Here is an 18,893-nt window from a genome sequence, read left to right as displayed (position 1 = left end):
TCTTGATCTACATAAGGATTTCCCCTCTCTTCGTGTTCAAAGTGGTGTAGTTTTGACTTTGAATGGGAGGGGTGTGAGAGTGCTAGCTTGAGGGTTTGCTTCTTCGGTATGGGGACCTACTTCTTTTGTGAGGCAACCTACTTCGTTGGTTGCATGGGGACCTGTTGGGCCTCGATGGATTGCTTTTCTTCCTCTGTTTGTTGTTCTTTGGCTCGTCCTCTGATCTTTTCCGCTTTCCACTTAGCTCCAACCGAGACTCAAGTGCTTCTTCGGCCTTCATGAACTTGGCGACTTGGTTGAGGAACTCCTCCATAGAGGTTGGAGGATTCAACACGACCTCTCAGAGCAAGTTAGGGTGTCAAATGTTGTTAACTACCATAGTGAGCTGGACAACTGGGTCAAGGTTCAGAATCTGTACCTGCTCTAGGTTGAACCACTTAATGTAATCCTAGAGCTTCTCATCGGGTCATTGGACCACGTTCAGAAGGTAGGTCGCTGACTTCGGACATTGCTTTCTATTCGCGAAGTGGGTGGTGAAGAGATTGGTGAATTAGCTCCAACTCTTGATTGAGCCTGCGACTAATCCTGAGTATCACATCTGATCTGTGCCCCGGAAAGTGGTAAGAAAGGCCATGCAAAGGCTCGCGTTATTGATCCCGTGTAGCTATATCAAGGCTTAGAAACTGTCGAGGTGGTTAACCAGATCAGTTATTCCATTGTAGGAATCTAGGCTGGGGGCCTTGAAATCCTTAGGCCATGAGGCTGCAAGGATCTCAGTCGCCAATGGTGAAGTGCAGGTCACCAGCTCTATTGATGATGTGGCGATCTGGCTCGCCTCCTCCTGTTCTTCTTCCTTCATTGCCTCCTCATTCCCATTCGGGGCGAGGCAACTCCTTCCTACATTGTGGTGTGCACGTCTATGACACCTTCTCCTAAACCCCTTAGTGGAGCTGGTGGCCTCACACATCACAGCTCGAGTTGATTCCATGGCAGGAACCTGGCTCGGATCATTGTAATGACGAGGTAGGTCCGGTACCTGGTTCTGGTTCTGGTCGTCAGGCTGCTGATTCTGGTTCACGTTTTGCTCAACATCCTGATGCTATTGGTGTTGTTGTATCTCGGCCATTACTACAAAACGGCCCTCCTATGTTCTCATTTGCATGTCTATCCAGTGGACGAATTACTCCAGCTTGTGAAACTGAGGGCCATCAATCCAAACAGAAACCATGGAGGGCTCGACCACTGGAAGAGACACGCTCACTGTGGAAAGAGGGAGGTTGGGATTCTAAGCGAGAGGGACACCTAGTAGGGTTAGGGGCACAGTGAATTGCTTGATAGTGACAAAGGAGACCTCAATGTTCATGACGGGCTGGTCCTACCCCCTTGTGATTTCTTTATCAACACATACGTTGTTGTTGGCGTTATTGACGAGGTTGTTGCTTGCAGATGCTACTATGTTGAAATCTTAGTTAGTAGGCTTTGTATAACATGTTCCCACAAATGGCGCCAATTGATGTTACGCGATTTGACACTCCTTGCTGGCGGACAGCTCGGACGTCGGACTGAGTAGGTCGTGTGGATGAAGTACAAGAGAGAAGTGATCAGAGTGTCCAGGTTGCTTTACCTAGGTTGGGCACTCTGATGCTTAATTTAGTAATGAGCTATGAGAATTTGAAAGCTTGAGAGCAAGAGAGCTATTAGTGTTTAATCACGTGTACCTTTTCTATGGAAGGGGATGCATTTATATAGGCTAACTGCTATGAGCTCCAAGAAGCACATCCAAGATCTCTGGCCCATTTGACTTGGAGGCGGTGATGGCATGTAGTTTGACTCCGTGTAGGTGGGAAGTGCTTATCCGATTGTGCCCAAAGTGGGCAAGACAGGAAGCGGCAACTCACTCGAGGAGGAGGTCGCTCATTGCGTCACCCAGGACGTTGGCCAAATCTTTATTCGGGCAGCGAAGGTAGGTCGCCTCATACACCGACCTACCACTGGCCGATCTATTTGCAGTTTGACCTGGCGAGGTGGGACCGAGGAGTCCATGATGGATGCAAGGTGTTTGTCATATTCCTAAAACCTACATACATGGAGTTGAGTTATCGTCTGACAGTTTTGTGGAGCCATGTGTCGTAATGTCACTTGAGGGCCAAATCACCCCTCATTAGTGATGATGATGATGATGATGATGATGATGATGATGATGATGATGATGATGATGATGATAATAATAATAATAATAACAATAATGATAATAATAATAATAATAATAGTAATAGTAGTAGTAGTAGTACATATAATAACCTAAAGGTTTTATGTGTAAAATAGTACATATATAACATTTTATATTATATATCGTATAATATATGAATATGTGTGGGCCTCGACCAGGCCTGAGCACAAAATTTTTGCCTAAGCCTAGAACTAGACTGAGCTAGGTTGAAAATGAGATGGTATCATAGTTATTTGATCCTTAGGCTTTGTTTGGTTGCAATGCAAATGCAAATATGTAGAGTGCATAAATGCACTCTTTCTGGTTCATGAATGCAATCTGGGTTCACCGATTTATGCTCTTGTTTGTTTCAATTGATGCAAATACATATACAAATTTGTTGGTGTTTGGTAGAATGCAATGTGAGCAAACGAATAGGTAGGAACCTTGACTATACCTGCAAATAATCACCCAAATCACTGAAACCCCAAATATATGAAAGAAGTTTAGACAGGAACCATCCAAATGGAAAATAGATCTACATCCTACACAAGAAAAACACCCTTCATCTAGATCTCAAATACATGAATGATTGCAAATGGTTTGGAAAGACATCGGATGCCTGAGTTCTAGATGTATGGAAGTAGAGTCTAGGAGTAGTGAATGGTTCATCTGTAGAAGAAGATGGATTGTGCCTCTACCAGAGAGCACAGTGAAACAGACGAGAGATCTGCATGTTAGCACAATTCGTATTTTACCACAATTAGTATTCTATCTCCTAATCTTATCTTTTCCTCTTTGTATAGTTCCCTATAAGGGTTGGCTTCTTATCGCCGACCTTATTAGCTCCATTATAAATAGGTTGTAACCCATTGAATTGATAGAGTGAATTATTATTTTCTCCACTCATCTTCCGTGCTTTCGTATCATGGTATCAAAACCAAAGATTCTAAAGATTCGGCCCTTTTTCGATTTAAAGATTCAATTTTTTTTTCCCGATTTTGTTTGTTTTGAGTCGTTTTCTGTTTCGAGGTTGGACGATTTGTTTAGAGTGGTCATCCATTGTCGATATTATTTCAGCATGATGCAGATGTTACTGCAATACGACTTTATTCTTTTTAATCAGACGGTCATTAGCTTGAGGCTTGGTGGTGGAGGCAACCGAGGCAGCAGAATCCTTGCCCCTCGCTTCGACTCTGTTTTTTTTTGGCAATTCCAGCACTGGCGGTGTTGGTGGTTCTTTGGTGATATCAACTTCGTCTTCCTCCGATCTCCAGCATGCACCTACAGCCGCAACCCACAGAGCTTTAATTAATCTCTTCTAACGGTTGGCCTTGGCAGCATGATCAATCTCATCCTTCTTCTTAATGGCATAGCCGTTGGAAGCCCTTGGCAGCATTAATAAGTTCATCGGCCAAGCATTCAGCCCTGGACTTCATATTCCTGAAAGCACACTCTCGGGCACCCTTCATAAGAAGCTATAGTGCTAGGTCAACACGCTTCAGAGGAGAGATATCAACAGCTTGACGCTTCACAACAATAGAAGAACCAATACGAGTTGCATCTTCTCTCGGCCCACTGTTGATTATAGCATCCACAATAACTTGAATAGGGTTTTTTTTATTTGTGAGCACATGGATTGTCTCCATTGCTTTCTTGACAATGTGGACAACCATGAGCTTCTTCCCATTGTTCCGCCTGTGCATCATAACGGAATTGGCCAACCTCTTCTTCTATAAAGGTCTACGTGTACCGGAACTGAGGCTGCCCCGACAAAGAAGACAATAGGGATTCTGCCCTATATTTTTTAAGGTCAGTATTGAGATTTTCCCATGATTTGTGTTGCTCCAAAGTTCTGTGTTTCTCCTCATGGATTCATTTGAAGCTGCTTAACATATCTCTCATCCCATCACTGTTACATTTGATGGTTCAAATTATGATTTATGGTCCCAAGAGATGTGCAGTTTTCTCAAGGGACGCCTTCTATGGCGATATGTGACTGGTGAGATTCCCAAACCTACTAAATTTGCTGATAAAACAGAGGATAAATTTGCTGAACGAGTAGAAAAATGGGACGAGAAAAATCATCAAATATTGACCTGGTTTCGCAATACTTGTATTGCAAGCATCAAGTTGGAATTTCACAGATATGACTCTCCTAAAGAGGTATGGGATTTCTTACAAGCTCGTTATTTTATTTCTGATGATGTGCATTAGTTTCAGCTCTATAGGCGTCTTCACCGCATGAAGCAGCAACCTGAACAGACCATTCATAGTTATGTCTCCGAATTACAAGTTCTTTGGGATCAGTTAGCACAGTGTGAACCTGAATGGGATAGTACCTCTGTGGCCACTACTTATTCCAAGCTTCGCGATCGCCAACGTGTTTGGCATCTTCTGATAACTCTCAGGGATGAGTATAAACCTGTTAGTGGCATTCTACTTCATCATAGCCCATTGCCTTCTCTTGATGTTGTGATCAAAGATCTGCTTTCTGAAGAAACTCGTCTAAAAATGCTTCGAGATGAGCGATCCTTATTATCTACTGATGTTGTTCTTGCTACTCCAATCACCTTAGTTACGTCTGCTACTTCTTCAACTTCCTCTAAATCCTCAAAAATGAGTTTTTGCAAATACTGCAAGAAGACTGGTCATACTATTTCTGAGTGCCGCCGCTTGCAAGCCAAAAAGGCGTCTGGACAGAAGTCCTCACCCATGGTTTATCAGGCTTCGAATTCTACAACAGCTGCTACCACAGAGGATTCTTCTAATAACACCTCTCCAAAATTTTCCCTTAGAGAACTCCAAGCTCTTCTTCATTAGCTCCAACCTAATTCTGGTATTTCTTCTAATCTAGTATTGTCTGTCACTTCAGGTACTTCTTCATCATGGTATCTTGATTCTGCCTGCTGCAATCATATGACCTCCAATTCATCTCTGTTTACTTCCTCACATCTTTCTATTGCACCAATTGTTCATACTGTCGATAGTTCAACCCTAACTGTTAAAAGTATAGGAACTATTTCAATCCCTCACTTGTCACTACCTAATACTTTTTTGGTACCTAAATTGTCTCTAAATCTTATATCTGTTGGACAATTATGTGAACTTGGTTTTGAAATACATTTTTCAAGTTGTGGTTATACTGTGCAGGATCCACGAATAGGGAAGATCATTGGGATAGGTCGTAAGGTTGGGAGACTGTTTGAGCTATCATCTCTTCAATTACCATCCCTTGTTGTTGCTATCACCTCTAGTGTCTGGCATTATCGCCTTGATCACATCTCTACCTCTAGATTAGGATCTTTAATTTCTAATGGATGTTTAGGTCCTGTTAAAACAACACACTTTGATTGTGTTTTGTGTCATCTTTCAAAACATCATGCTTTGCTTTTTCATACAAGTGATTCTGTTTCTTCTACACCTTTTGATCTTATTCACTCTGATATTTGGGGCCCTTCACCTCATAATACCATGGGTGGTTCGTGTTATTTTGTGATATTCGTTGATGATTTATCTCGATATACATGGATTTATCTTCTGCGTAATAAATCTGAATTACCTGCATTTTATATTCAATTTGCCACCATGATCAAAATGCAGTTTTCCTCAACCATCAAAATTTTTCACACTGATAATGCCATGGAATATAGAGATTCTATCTTTACTCAATTTCTTTCACAAAATGGAACTATTATTCATAGATCTTGTCTTGGTACCCCTCAACAAAATGGGCGTGCAAAACGAAAACATAGGCATATTCTTGATACTGTTCAAGCTCTTTTAATCTCCTCATCTTGTCCTAAACGTTTTTGTGGGGAAGCAGCTCTCACTGTTGTTTACACCATCAATCGCATTCCTTCTCCTGTTATTGGTAACATTTCTCCTTATGAACGATTGTATGGCCATTGCCCTGATTACCAGTCTCTTCGTGTTTTTGGTTGTGTTTGTTTTGTTCTATTACAACCTCATGAACATACCAAATTGGAACCAAAAGCACGTTTATGTTGTTTTCTTGGGTATGGTATTGAACATAAAGGATATCGGTGTTGGAATCCTCTTTCCCAACGACTTTGCATATCTCGTCATGTTACCTTTTGGGAACACAAAATGTTCTCGAGTCTCTCCTCATTTCGAGTTACCACAACATCTCCATAATTTTTTACTAATCCTACTATTTCGCTTTTTCCTGATGATTTACCTGTAGGTCCTACTACTCATTCCTCTGATAGCTCTCCTAGTACTGCACAACTTACAACCGCTCCTGATGCATCTACCTTGGCTATGGATCCTCCGGCTCTGCCTTCTTCTGAGCCCTTGATTCCTCCTGATGAAATTAGACCCTGATCATTCTGATACTTCACTACGTCGTTCTGGTAGGGTCACTAAACCTTCCATTCTCCTTCGTGATTTTCACTGTTATTCTACCATTGTATCTTTATACGAGCCTTGTACCTATCACGAGGCTAGTACTAACCCTCTATGGCAAAAAGCAATGGTAGAAGAAATTCAAGCTCTTACAAGCACTCATACTTGGGATTTAGTTTACCTGCTTCCAGATAAATCTGTGATTGGTTGTAAATGGGTCTACAAAATTAAGACTCGGGCAGATGATTCAATTAAAAGGTATAACGCTAGATTGGTAGCCAAAGGATTCACACAAGAGTATGGCATTGATTATGAGGAGACGTTTTCCCCAGTAATTCGTCTCACTTCTATTTGCAGTCTTATTGCGATTGCTGCTGCTAAGCATTGGTAGCTATTTCAGATGGATGTTAAGAATGTTTTTTCTCAATGGTGATCTTTCTAAAGAGATTTATATGCAGCCCCCTCCTGGTTATGATCATCTCCCTAATCAGGTTTGTCGTCTCCGTAAGGCTCCATATGGTCTTAAGAAGGCGCCTTGAACATGGTTCTCCAAGTTCAGCTCTATTGTTTGTCAGTTTGGTTTTCAATCTAGTACTTATGATCATGCCTTGTTCATTCGTAAGACCTCTCAGGTTTGTGTACTTCTTCTCCTTTATGTGGATGACATGATCATCACTGGTGATGATTTGCAGGGCATTTCAACTCTTAAGTCTTTTCTTAGCAAATAGTTTGACATGAAAGATCTTGGTCGACTGAATTATTTTTTAGGCATTGAGGTTTCCTCCGACCAATCTGGATATTATCTATCTCAGGCCAAGTATGCCACTGATCTTGTTTCTCGTGCAGGACTCACTGATACTAAGACTGTTAACACTCCGATTGGGCCTAATGCCCATTTTTCAGCCACTGATGGTACTCCTCTTAGTGACTGCACCTTATATCGACAACTAGTTGGCAGTCTTGTGTATCTTACTATTACTCGTCCTGATATTGCGTATGCTGTCCATATTATGAGTCAGTTCATGTCTGCTCCTCGCACTACTCATTATGCTGCTATGCTTTGTATCATCCATTGTGTCAAGGGCACTTTGTTTCACGGACTTCACTATTCCAATTCTTCCTCTCTTCATTTGATCGCATATTCTGATGCTGATTGGGCCGGTGATCCTACTGATAGACGCTCCACTACTGGTTATTGCTTCTTTCTTGGAGATTCTCTTATATCCTGGCGTAGTAAGAAGCAAATGATTGTCTCTCGTTCCAGTACTGAAGCTGAATATCGAGCTCTTGCTGACACTACCTCTGAGATGTTATGGTTACGATGGTTACTCCATGACATGGGAATTACTCATTCATCTGCTACTCCTCTTTTCTATGACAATCGTAGCGCCGTACAGATTGCTCACAATGATGTCTTTCATGAGCGCACCAAGCATATTGAGACTGATTGTCACTTTATTCGTCATCATGTGCTTGAGGGTATTGTTCATCTTATTCCTGTCTCTTCCCAGGATCAGCCTGTAGATATCTTTACAAAAGCTCACTCTCCTCTTCGCTTTCGTGCTCTATTTGGCAAACTCCAGATGACTGATACATTGCCATCTTGAGTTTGAGGGGGGATGTTAGCACAATTCGGATTTTACCACAATTAGTACTCTATCTCCTAATCTTTACTTTCCTCTTTGTATAGTTCCCTATAAGGGTTGGCTTCTTATCGCCGACCTTATTAGCTCCATTATATATAGGTTGTAACCCATTGAATTGATAGAGTGAATTATTATTTTCTCCACTCATCTTCCGTGCTTTCGTATCACTGCAAAAGCAAAAGAGTATCACCACATCAGCAGAGGAGATCTACAAAAGCAAATGATTCGAAAAAATCGATTCAGTCATGGATGGCAATGACCACGCAGTGGTCGGAGATGAAGATGAGAAGTTACCATTGGCGGAACCCCCAAGAGCGGTGTCTCTCCTCTTACTCGATCAAGACAATGAATAAGCCTGCTTACTTCGGCATAAAGCTGTTAGAGAATCCATTTTTGTTTTGTGAATCGACGCATTTGTGTATGGCAAAGAAACGCCCATAAATCTGAACCGAGGTACATAAATGCCCCGGTTCAGTATTTGTATTGCAAACAAACAGAGCCTTGGGAAGATTGCGAATACAAATATATAATCAATGTAAATACGATGTTCAAAAATACAAAGGTTTTTCCAATTGTACTCTTCTAAATGGAGCCTTAAGCCCTTAATAACTTGGATGAAGAAATTGAGATCCTGAATATGGAAGGTCTCAAACAAAAGACCATGAAGAACAACCTCACGTTCTAAAGAAAATTTCCAGGTCAGTTTTCTGTGCAAATTTGATCTATTATGTTATCCTCTTCCACTTGGGGATGAAAAGACAACTTTAGTGTGTTTTGGAAGAAATCAAACACAAAAATCAACTAATGAACGTATTACTTCCACACTCTTTTGATGTTGCACCCATCATCGAGGAACGTTTTGATTTCGTCGTTATTAGAAGAATAAATTCCAAACAGTTCTCATATTACGTGCACTTCAGAATCTCAGATCTTCTCATATTACGTGCAAGGGTTTTCTTTCTAAAAGGTTGAAATGAGAACAAATATATTAGGTGTATTTTTGGAATATAAATTCCGATATCAGTTCTCATATCACGTCCACTCCTTTTAAGAGGCCATGTGACCATTCCAAATGAAAATACAAACAAGGTTAATCAAGTAAAGTGGTTGAAAATTATAAGGGGCATTTTAGTAATACACAAATTACAAGGAATGTCTAGCAAACCACCCATAATAATAATAATAATAATAATAAAGGGTAAAAGGCTTAAACATATCCTGAGTTTATAGAGTTTGGATGGGCTCCCTACAGGGCTCACCTTACAGTACATCCTTTCTGTGCAACGGGAAGATCTTGCCATGACAAGTTCGGAAGATGATCCCAATGCATAGAGGCGATGTGTTGTGGGTTGCTAGTGGGGTGCGCCTCTGGGGAGCCCCTCTGAATTCAATGGACTTAAATATATTTTGCGACTCTTTTATCTTTATTTTCTTTCAAATTTTCAAAAAAAAAAAAAAAAAAAAACCATGTTTATCAATCTCCATTCTTTATCAATTCCTCAAGCTCTTCAAATTTAGGTTCCTCCAAAATATATTTATTCCATATTCTCTTCTCCGACGAAGCATTTCTTCCCACATTTATATATTGTTTTGTCAATGTTAGACTCCCTTTCTTTCAAGAATCTCAACAAAGTATGATAATCATCATGCCTAGGTGGCAACAAGTTCTTGGATAGGAGTTTTTGACACAATTCATGGACTACGAGTTTACTCTTTTGCATCCGGATATCCTATTGAAATAGAAGAAATCATGTAACCAAATTTCCTTTTTCCTCGCTCTTTTAGGAGAATGGGTGAAGAAGCATTTATGGCTTTCTTCTTGGAGTTCTCCACAAAGCATCTTGGGCAGGGATAATGGGAGAAGGAGATAAAAATCCCTTCTCTCCATGCTGAGTAGATGACCAAAGCTCTCATATCTTTAAAAGGACATAGAAGGACAAAATAATAGGATTTTAAATAATTTATTTAAATGAGTTCACATGTGATGGGAGGGTATGTTTAAGTCCAATGGCATCAGCTCACAAGGTATGTATACTCCAGTCTAATTGAAAAACTCAGGGTGTCTTTTAGCCTAATAATCATAATCCTGGCCCTGAGTTTCTGAAATCAATATGTTAATCTCAAACCTAAACATGGCTTTGTTCATCAAGGGAAGCATGTTTCATGCATTTGTCAAATGGCACATGTATCGCAATTAATCAATCATTCTATGATTCTTCTATCTTGCCATAAGAGACCAGTGAGAATAGCGCGCGCAGCATAGTCCTGGCAACCCACTTGCTCACATTCACACGTACGGTTTTTCTTCATTATGACAAAAATTTTATTGGATCTTCCTATATTAAAGGAACAATTTAATGGCGCTGTGATACTACACTCTGAAACTTGAACAAGATACTGTCATAGTTCTAGTACTATACATATATATATGTTGCATAAGCAACAGCTGTTCTTCGAAGATGGTGGATCGTCACATCACTGTCAGCCAAGACAAAAGACTTGAATTACAGTACCATGTTATCAGCTTCTTCATTTACAGTTATCAGGCATATCGGCCATCAGACCAAAGTGAAGTATTAATAATGGTCGCAGTTTCTTTGCTGTCTTTTTCCTTACTGTTGAGATGAGCACCTTATAGTTAAGACTTTTAGTTTCAGATCGGTCGGACAAACTGGAAAAATATTTGGCAATGGAATCCATCCAACTGAGGAATGAGTGGGCCGGAACAACAAACCAAACTGAACTGTGTCGTTACACTGTTATCTTGGGACGACAAGAGAATTCGACGTTTTGAATTTCATTCCAAAGCCATGTGTAATTAATGAGAACTATATTAAGTAACACAGAAACCAATGTCTGTTAGTGGTGTAAATCCTACCCCCAACAATTCAAAACCACACTCAAACAGGGGAAGAAGACAAAAGAAACGAAGGATAGAAGAGGACACAGATGAATTAAGTAACAGATCAGATTCAAAACCCTAACTCTACAATAGAAGATGAAACTATATTTATATATCCCCGTATATCGTCAATCGATCCTTGTATCTCCTTGCCGTTTGAAGAAGTCAATACCCGAACCATTTCCCTTGCGAGGTGGTTGGTGGTGTATCTCCTTGCCGTTTGGCGAAGTCAATAACGCCACCACGGGTCAGGTAAGGTTCGCTCTTGACTCCAACCCGTCACCCAAAATCCATACCCCTCCCCCTTTTTCCTTCTGTTTTGTTCTTCCTTCTTTAATTTATCTGCAACAACATACATAAACATGGAAAAATGAAAATGACTTAGCAGACATATTCACACAATTTAATAGATAGTAATAATGCATTTAATGCATTAATAGAAAAGATTCTCACTGCTTGCTTTTTTTGGTAAATCTGTTATCTGTTAAAAGTATGAGACCGGAAGAGATTTGACCAATAAAAAAATCCCCCCCCCCCCTTTTTAATGTATACCACTTGTATGATACCAGTTAATTATTTATAAGTTTTTCCTATATCATTTCCTTGAACACTATAAATAAACTAGAAATGATACTAAAAATATTTGAGATTTTCAATAAATGAACACAAAATGACATTGTTATTGTATTTCATGAATAATATGGATTGAAAATTACTAGTATGAAACTTGAACCTACGACAATTTGACAAAAACACAACATTCATCTAACTTTATTGATAGTCACAATATAATTTAATATATATATATTAGCATTTTCTACTTGAATCAAATCAAATCAGATTATATTATATATATATATAAATATGAGCATTTTCTTCAAATCAAATCAGATTATATTGGATTGGATAGGGTTGGATCTGTATTTGATCCAATTATGTATAAGTGAGTAAATTCAAATCACCCAAATGAGGTCTAAGTCAAATTCAAATTTGGACAATTCGATACCATTTGCAGTTCTTCGGGTCATGGTTGAGTTGGCTCTGGGTACCACATGGCCGCCCAGTCATCACGGCCATGTCGATGCCGCTCTACCATCTTTGCGGCATACACTAACTCCATGGCCACGACCGCACTGTGCTATTGTAGTGGTCCCCACCTTATCCTCCCAGCCACATCAATTTCAAGTCATGTGGATCAGCATGACCAAGAACAGGAGTGGATGGGGACAATTCCGTTGGGGATTAGGGCTCATTCCGAAGACCTTGATGGTTAACCTCATCCTGAAAACCCCAAAAGCCTAATCCGATCAGGACACAGACCTTCGGCTATAGAAAAGTATCTCCCGTTCAAGATAAGGGATTCCAATTTCTAGCACCCATACTATTACTTTACTCGGACCAGCACTGTTCTTTAACTGTTCGGCCCAACCACCCACTATATTCCACTAACTTGAGTGTCGGAGTGCCTGTCTAGGAATAACTCCTCAGGCCTCTGACATCTTTCTTGATTACAGATCTTGGAGCGTGGCTTCATCCTTCAATCTTGGCTCCGCTCTGTTGACAAAAATTATATGACTATAACCTCGATTCGTGCACCACCTCGAATTGAGTAGCATCAACAACCTAATGGGCATTCACACATTTGTGTTTTCAAGGGTTCCCCTTGCTTCCGATTAAACACATATGTATCTCTTTAATTTTTCAAATAAAGGAAGCCTTTTGAAAAACAAGACAAAAAAATAAAGGCTCGATTATGATTATTAGGGAAAGACATGATACCGGAAAACTTATATCCAATTAACAGGTATCATAAAAATGGTAACCATGCAATTAATGAGGAGGTATATATTCATCAAAATTCACCATGGGGAGAGAGGGTTTGAGTGATCAAAGCTCTTACCATACCTTATCGGCATCTTGGATTTACCCTCAAATATTAATTACAATTCCAATTTGGTTTGAAGCTGACATAAATTGGACGGATATAATAAATTCTGATTTGAACCGAATCAAATTTAGATATACCTATATCTGATTTGATCCAGTTGGTTTGCAGCCCTAACTCCCATGTCCCATAAAGGCCGAAAAGCCCTCAAGTCTTATCAATAAGAATATCAAATAGAGGAGTTAAAAAAGCATTAATTAATGAAGAGAGTAAGAAAACATAGAGGGACAAAATTAATGAATATCAAATAGAGCTGTATATCACTCACCCATGGCCTCTGTTTTTTGGATTCATGTACTTTCACATGAAACCGCAGCCTTGATTCTTTCAACAGTGCAAGCAATGAGGCTGTTGACAGTAGCCACAGATCCGAGAGAAAGTTTTGCGGTAGGAACTGAATCGACCAATATCTGAAATGCAACAGTCAGTAGAGATCCACAATGTACTCCACTCTGAACTGGTGCCCCATCAGGTAATATAGCAAACCCGGAGGGCAGGAGGGCAACGTAGTCTGGGTCTCCGCCATTGAGAACCACATTCATTGCGACAACATCCACAGGAGCATAAATTACCAAGGAGCCTGTTGAGTCGGTGCAACTCTCTTGTAATATCAGCATGTTGCTCTGGCTTGAATTTGCACTCTACAATGATAATTCAATTCATTGTGATCATCAGTTTGATGTTTGAGATTGATCATATATAGATGCATGATATACGGGCCGATAATGTAAACACCCATCTCTGCAACTGTGTGACTTACATTAACTCGCAGTAGGGAGACACAGTTGCCTGGATCACGGCCATTAGCAATGTGTGCCATTTCTTGAACAACACCACCATTTGAAAGGATATCCCACTGTAATTGCACGATATGATAGGAACATTTTGATTAGGGTGATGGAAAGGAGAGAAGCAATTGTTATAACTAGAATACGAGGATTACATTACATGCCTAATTTAATTAGTATGACTATTATTCCTATGAATCTAATAAAAGATGATTAAGCCTCTGTTTTTTAATTTATTCTTCATGATTTTCTTCGTTAACATGGATTCCAGCATTATAATTTATAGTGACCACTAAAAAGAAAAAAGAAGAAATTTCAAATCTAATTTATTTGTGTCTGATGATGATAAAAGTGTAAAAGGATATATGATTCAAAACATTAATATATATATATATAGGTACCTCACTTCGGGAGTTCTCATCGCGTAGGAAGTCAAAAACTTTCTTTGGTGGGACTGGTAGCCAGAAGGAAGTGGCAGCACTTAGCACAATACCAGGAGGTCTGCCTGGATCGTCGATGCTCTTTCTAGTCATGACTCTTACATCTTCGGCACCACTTCCGGATAATGTAGTCCATGTGTGAGCGGTAGAAGCACTCACACCAGCACAGAAGCTTACTACCATCCTCTCAGCCAGCTTTAACATGCTCTTTCTCCCATCTGGACTTGTTATGACTGTGCATAGTAGTGCCAAGTTCAATACATGTATAGTGAGGATTTCTCAGAAATGAATATGGTTGGTTAATTATGGAAGAGAGAATGAATATACAGTCGTTATTCTCTTAATTTTCATATAATTAATTTGAGCGGATACAGTATTATTAATATTACCACCAATATCTCCAGCCGGTATGTTACTAGCCATTACACTTGCAAGGCGTTCGCACTGTCGATCCAAGGTGGCAACCCAACGCTTCGCACCAAATGCAAGACAACAGCTAACCAGCCCTCTGTATATGCTATGAACAGCTCTATCATCCACCTCTACATGTTCCACCCATGTTACCTTTCGAATATACAACCACCAAATTAACTAGTTATTATAGCTACAAGAGAGAGAGATAGAGAGAGATTGCGGTGTTAATTAAATGGAAATTAATTTAACTCTCGTTTGTGAATATTTATTTGCTCACTTTCGAGTATCCATTTGGCATCTCTTGGATTAAGCAGCCTGACGGTCTTCTTCGACATCTCAACACAGGACCAGGGCGTAAATGATCCAACGAAACATCAACCACCGCCCATGTCCCTTCGGCATGCTGTTTACAATACCTGACGAAGTAACTCTCTCGAGTTGGCACCAGTGGTGAAGGGACTTGGAATTCTGCTGTCATCTGCGAAATCGTTGAAAAGTTCTAGTTAATACGTTTCATTTCACCAGCATGAAATCAGAAACCTCTCCTCATGAGTAGTTGAAAGAAAACGAGATCAAGAGCACTGTATAAGTTAACTACCACTTGCAAGGCTCCATTGTAGTTTCCTGCTACTCCAGTTGATAGGACTTCTAGCGTCATTGCTCTTGAAACGATGCTAGAGAAGACACTCGACCACTGATTCTGATAGCCAAAAGGGAAAATTAACTTGGGTTCTCGGGATATTCAGTTCTGTAAACATATAAAGGTATGACCTTGTCTACTCTTTTCGGTGAAAGAAAATGCACGTACCACATCCATAAGGATTTCAACAAGGTTAATATGGTTCATGATAACAACAGCAGTTTCTCGGGAAGCTTCAGTATTGAACGCCGCAGGTTTTGGCCCAATTCCCCTAGGAAATACCCGGATGTATTCATCCTCGGATAGAATCTCGGTTGCATTGTCGAGGGAAGGCACCCACAAGGGTTCGCCTAGTTGAGCCATCCGGATGAGCTCCTCCATTGCTGCAACAGCAAGCTCGATAATCATTGGCTTATCAGCCTCGCTATGCCCGGAGACTGACCTAAGGAGATCACCAGCTGCCCCGTACATTTCCCCTCCACCTCCAACACCGAGGCCGGGCTGAGCCCCAAAATTCCCAACACCCAAGTCAAGGGAACGAGGAGGAATGGAAGGAGACATAAGAGGGTAAGAGACCAAAGGTTTGCCTACATACTTTGCAGCAATTCCCGATATCCTATCGATCTGTAAACCAAAGAGAAAAGTTGATAACTTATTAGTTCAGTGTGACAACTTCCCAGCCCAGCTTCTTATAATAAAGCAGCAAACAGGTAAGCTCGATCCATCGCTGGTACCTCCTCTCTTAGCCGAGCATTTTCGAGCCTCAACTGATGCTCGTCAAATGACATCTCGCCGATGGCAGTGGGACCTCCACAGTTAGGGCATGATGCATTACTGAGGGCTTCTTTGTACCTTAAGTTCTCTGTCCGTAGTTTCTCGTTATCGGCTCTCAGCTGTGCGTTCTCTTGGCGCTCATGCTGGGTCTGTACGAGGAGAGAGATTGGTAGCAGAAAGTGATCAGAAAACTGAATCTAAGCAGTATTAACAAAATCATGCCAATCTTCAATTCCCACCAATATAGTTAGTCTAGGTATAGTAAACGTGAGAACAAGAAGGCAGAAAAGGCCATAATATAGAAAATGCAGATACTATTTTTACATAGAAAACTTAGACGGAGCCTGTAATGTAGTCCATGCAAAATGAAGGGTTTTACCTTCATTTGGGTGCGCTTGTTTTGGAACCAAAATTTGACTTGTAAAGGCTCTAACCCTAATTCACGGCTAAGCTCCTTCCTTTGTTTGTCATCCGGATGAGGGCACTCCTTGAAGAAACTGATAAGAGCAGGGAAAAAGGCTTAGAGATCGAAAATCTAAATGACATTTTTCTTTTTCTTTTCCTTTTTCTTTAGAGATTTTCAAGAGCTTACGCTTCCATTTCCTGGATTTGGAGCTGAGTGTGGCGATGATAACGCTTCTTTCTGGGGCGCTGGTTGGGATCTTGATCATCACCGGAGGCACCTTCAATGTTTTCGCTGCCGGATTTGCTCTCGAACTCATCATCTCTTATCTTAGCCATCTCGCTTTCAGGGGTGTTCTGAGACATCTCGAGCTGGTGTTGCTGTCCATCCAACATGTTTGGCTGTAACATATCTCCAGATCCTTAAGATTCCGAAGCTATTTTTCTTTCAAACTATTGAAGTGAAGCAAGCTAACCACTCAACAGTCAAAAGAAAGAAGCCGATGTTTTAAATGATTTAAAAAATAAATTTTGAGAAAATATTAGGATAAATGAAACAAAAAAGAATAAAAACCCATTTTGTAGTAGAAAGTACAATTGCAGTAGCAAAACTTTGTAGCACAAAAGATCTATCGATCTCTCTCCCCCATCTCAAGGAAAACTCATGTTGAGATGCATGAAGATGGAATCTGCAGGCAAAATTTATAGGGCAAAACTCTCACACTCTCTGCCCCTCTGAAAAAGAAGACCTTACGCGTTTCTCGGAAATCGAGAACGATTTGGATAGAAACCAGTTAACACCTTTGTTGTTTACCGTCATACTAATAAGTCTATTAACAATGTTTAAGCAGTAGAAGAAAAAGAAGAAGAAATATATACTAGGGAGAAGAAAAAGGAACTAAAGAAGTCAGAAGACGAAATAAGCTCAGCAGTCGCTAAATCAATCTAACAGCCCATGAAAATGAAAAAAAGGAAAAAAAAAGAAAAGAAAATGAAAACAGAAAGAGGGAAGAGACCAACGAAGCCTAATAAACACAGGTAAAAATGGAAAGAAGGCAAGAATTTAAGGGTGAGATAGAAAGAGGAGATAGAGCTGACCTGACCGAGCGTAAGACCCGAAGATGACCCAAAGCCAGTGATTTTTCCATTCCTTCCCATCATCGGCGGTACATGTCCTGGTGGAATCATGATTCCGGCAGGCATACTTCACCCCCAAGAAAAACCCTTTGATATGGAACCCCCCCGCTCTACAACAATAACAACAATTCACAGTCTCACACACTTTCCATGTTCATCTCCGACACCCTTATCTATCTTTCACACTTAATCTCCTTCACTTCTCTAACTCCCCGTTTGGTGTCTTATACAGATTTTGTGAGGTAGTGTTTTTGTGATTCATTGCTGTAGTCTGAGCAGGCTAATCAGATCATTACAGATAATAAACGTGCAGAAATGGCTACGGTTTTGGTTTTCAGAAAAAAGGGTTGCTCCAGCCTATCTGTGATTACGTGCCAAATGACAAGAAGAGAAAAAACAGTGAGAAGTCGGTTTTACGAAACATGGACCTTGAGAACCAATATTACCAGACTATAAAACAAAACAAAAAGATCTCGGAGTAACCGACTTCACTCTTTCTCCATCTCGTTCGATGATCTGCGAAGAGAGGGGACAAATGTAATAAAACGGAATAAAAAATAACTGAGAAATGAAATAAAAAGTCATATTGACGCATACAGAAGGATAATGGTGAATTAAAGAAATAAAAAACACTCCTCCGAACAACTGCTAAAAGTGGAGCAATTTTCCCTGGATTATACTTACTCGTGAAGGGATCTTCGACTGAACAAAATAACCCTTTTGAAGCTCTTACTCAGCCCATATGATATGTGGATTAGATCTGTTTAACAGACTGTTGGATAGCCGGAAAACCACTATTTGGGTATCGGCGAGTGGTTTTCAGGATGTTTTTGACTGAGACTTGAGGCATAAAGGACGGAGAGAAAGGAGATGAGAAAGAGAAAGTGATTTGGGGAGGGAAGAGAAGGAGAAAGGGGAACAGATGGAGATGTGGCAGTGAGGAGTAATTGCAGAGAGTATTGAGAGGGTGCAATAGCATTTATGGAGGAAGAGGTGTAATTGCGAGAGAGAGAGAGAGAGAGAGAGCATCTGATAAATATTTTTCGAAGGGCATGGTAAAACGAATGACGGCTACCAAACACCATTGTTTTCGACCAGTCTTCACTGCTTCAAATTTTAATCTTTATAATTATTCTCTTTTCATCTTCTTAAGCTCTGAGCTTTTTGAACCTCGCACAGTTTTATATTTACTTCAGTGATCTCCATTTTTTTATGGGGGAAATTGAGA

General features: G+C 40.3%; 1 protein-coding gene across 2 annotated transcripts; it reads right to left on the bottom strand.

Moving 5' to 3' along the window:
• Positions 1–11,036: 11,036 nt before the first annotated feature.
• On the bottom strand, positions 11,037–18,569 carry LOC104610873 (homeobox-leucine zipper protein HDG2-like). 2 transcript variants are annotated; one of them, XR_737517.2, is made up of 14 exons: positions 18,350–18,569; positions 17,627–18,181; positions 16,719–16,930; positions 16,506–16,623; positions 16,087–16,275; positions 15,521–15,976; positions 15,311–15,412; positions 14,990–15,190; positions 14,688–14,862; positions 14,260–14,531; positions 13,831–13,926; positions 13,339–13,711; positions 13,151–13,223; positions 11,331–11,467 (listed from the first exon to the last, which is right to left on the bottom strand). XR_737517.2 is itself a non-coding variant. In XM_010277694.2 (13 exons), exons 2-12 carry the CDS (start codon positions 17,729–17,731, stop codon positions 13,361–13,363), a joined length of 2,277 nt encoding a protein of 758 aa, XP_010275996.1. In that variant the 5' UTR covers positions 17,732–18,181; positions 18,350–18,569; the 3' UTR covers positions 11,037–11,467; positions 13,339–13,360. The 2 variants fall into 2 exon arrangements, 1 of the variants encoding a protein (XP_010275996.1); XM_010277694.2 differs by lacking the exon at positions 13,151–13,223 and having other exon boundaries at positions 11,037–11,467.
• Positions 18,570–18,893: the final 324 nt, after the last annotated feature.

Source organism: Nelumbo nucifera, chromosome 1 (genome assembly GCF_055504915.1).
Source record: "Nelumbo nucifera cultivar China Antique chromosome 1, China Antique-T2T, whole genome shotgun sequence".
In the NCBI taxonomy this organism is placed as follows: Eukaryota; Viridiplantae; Streptophyta; class Magnoliopsida; order Proteales; family Nelumbonaceae; genus Nelumbo; species Nelumbo nucifera.
This window is presented reverse-complemented; position numbering and strand designations above follow the sequence as displayed.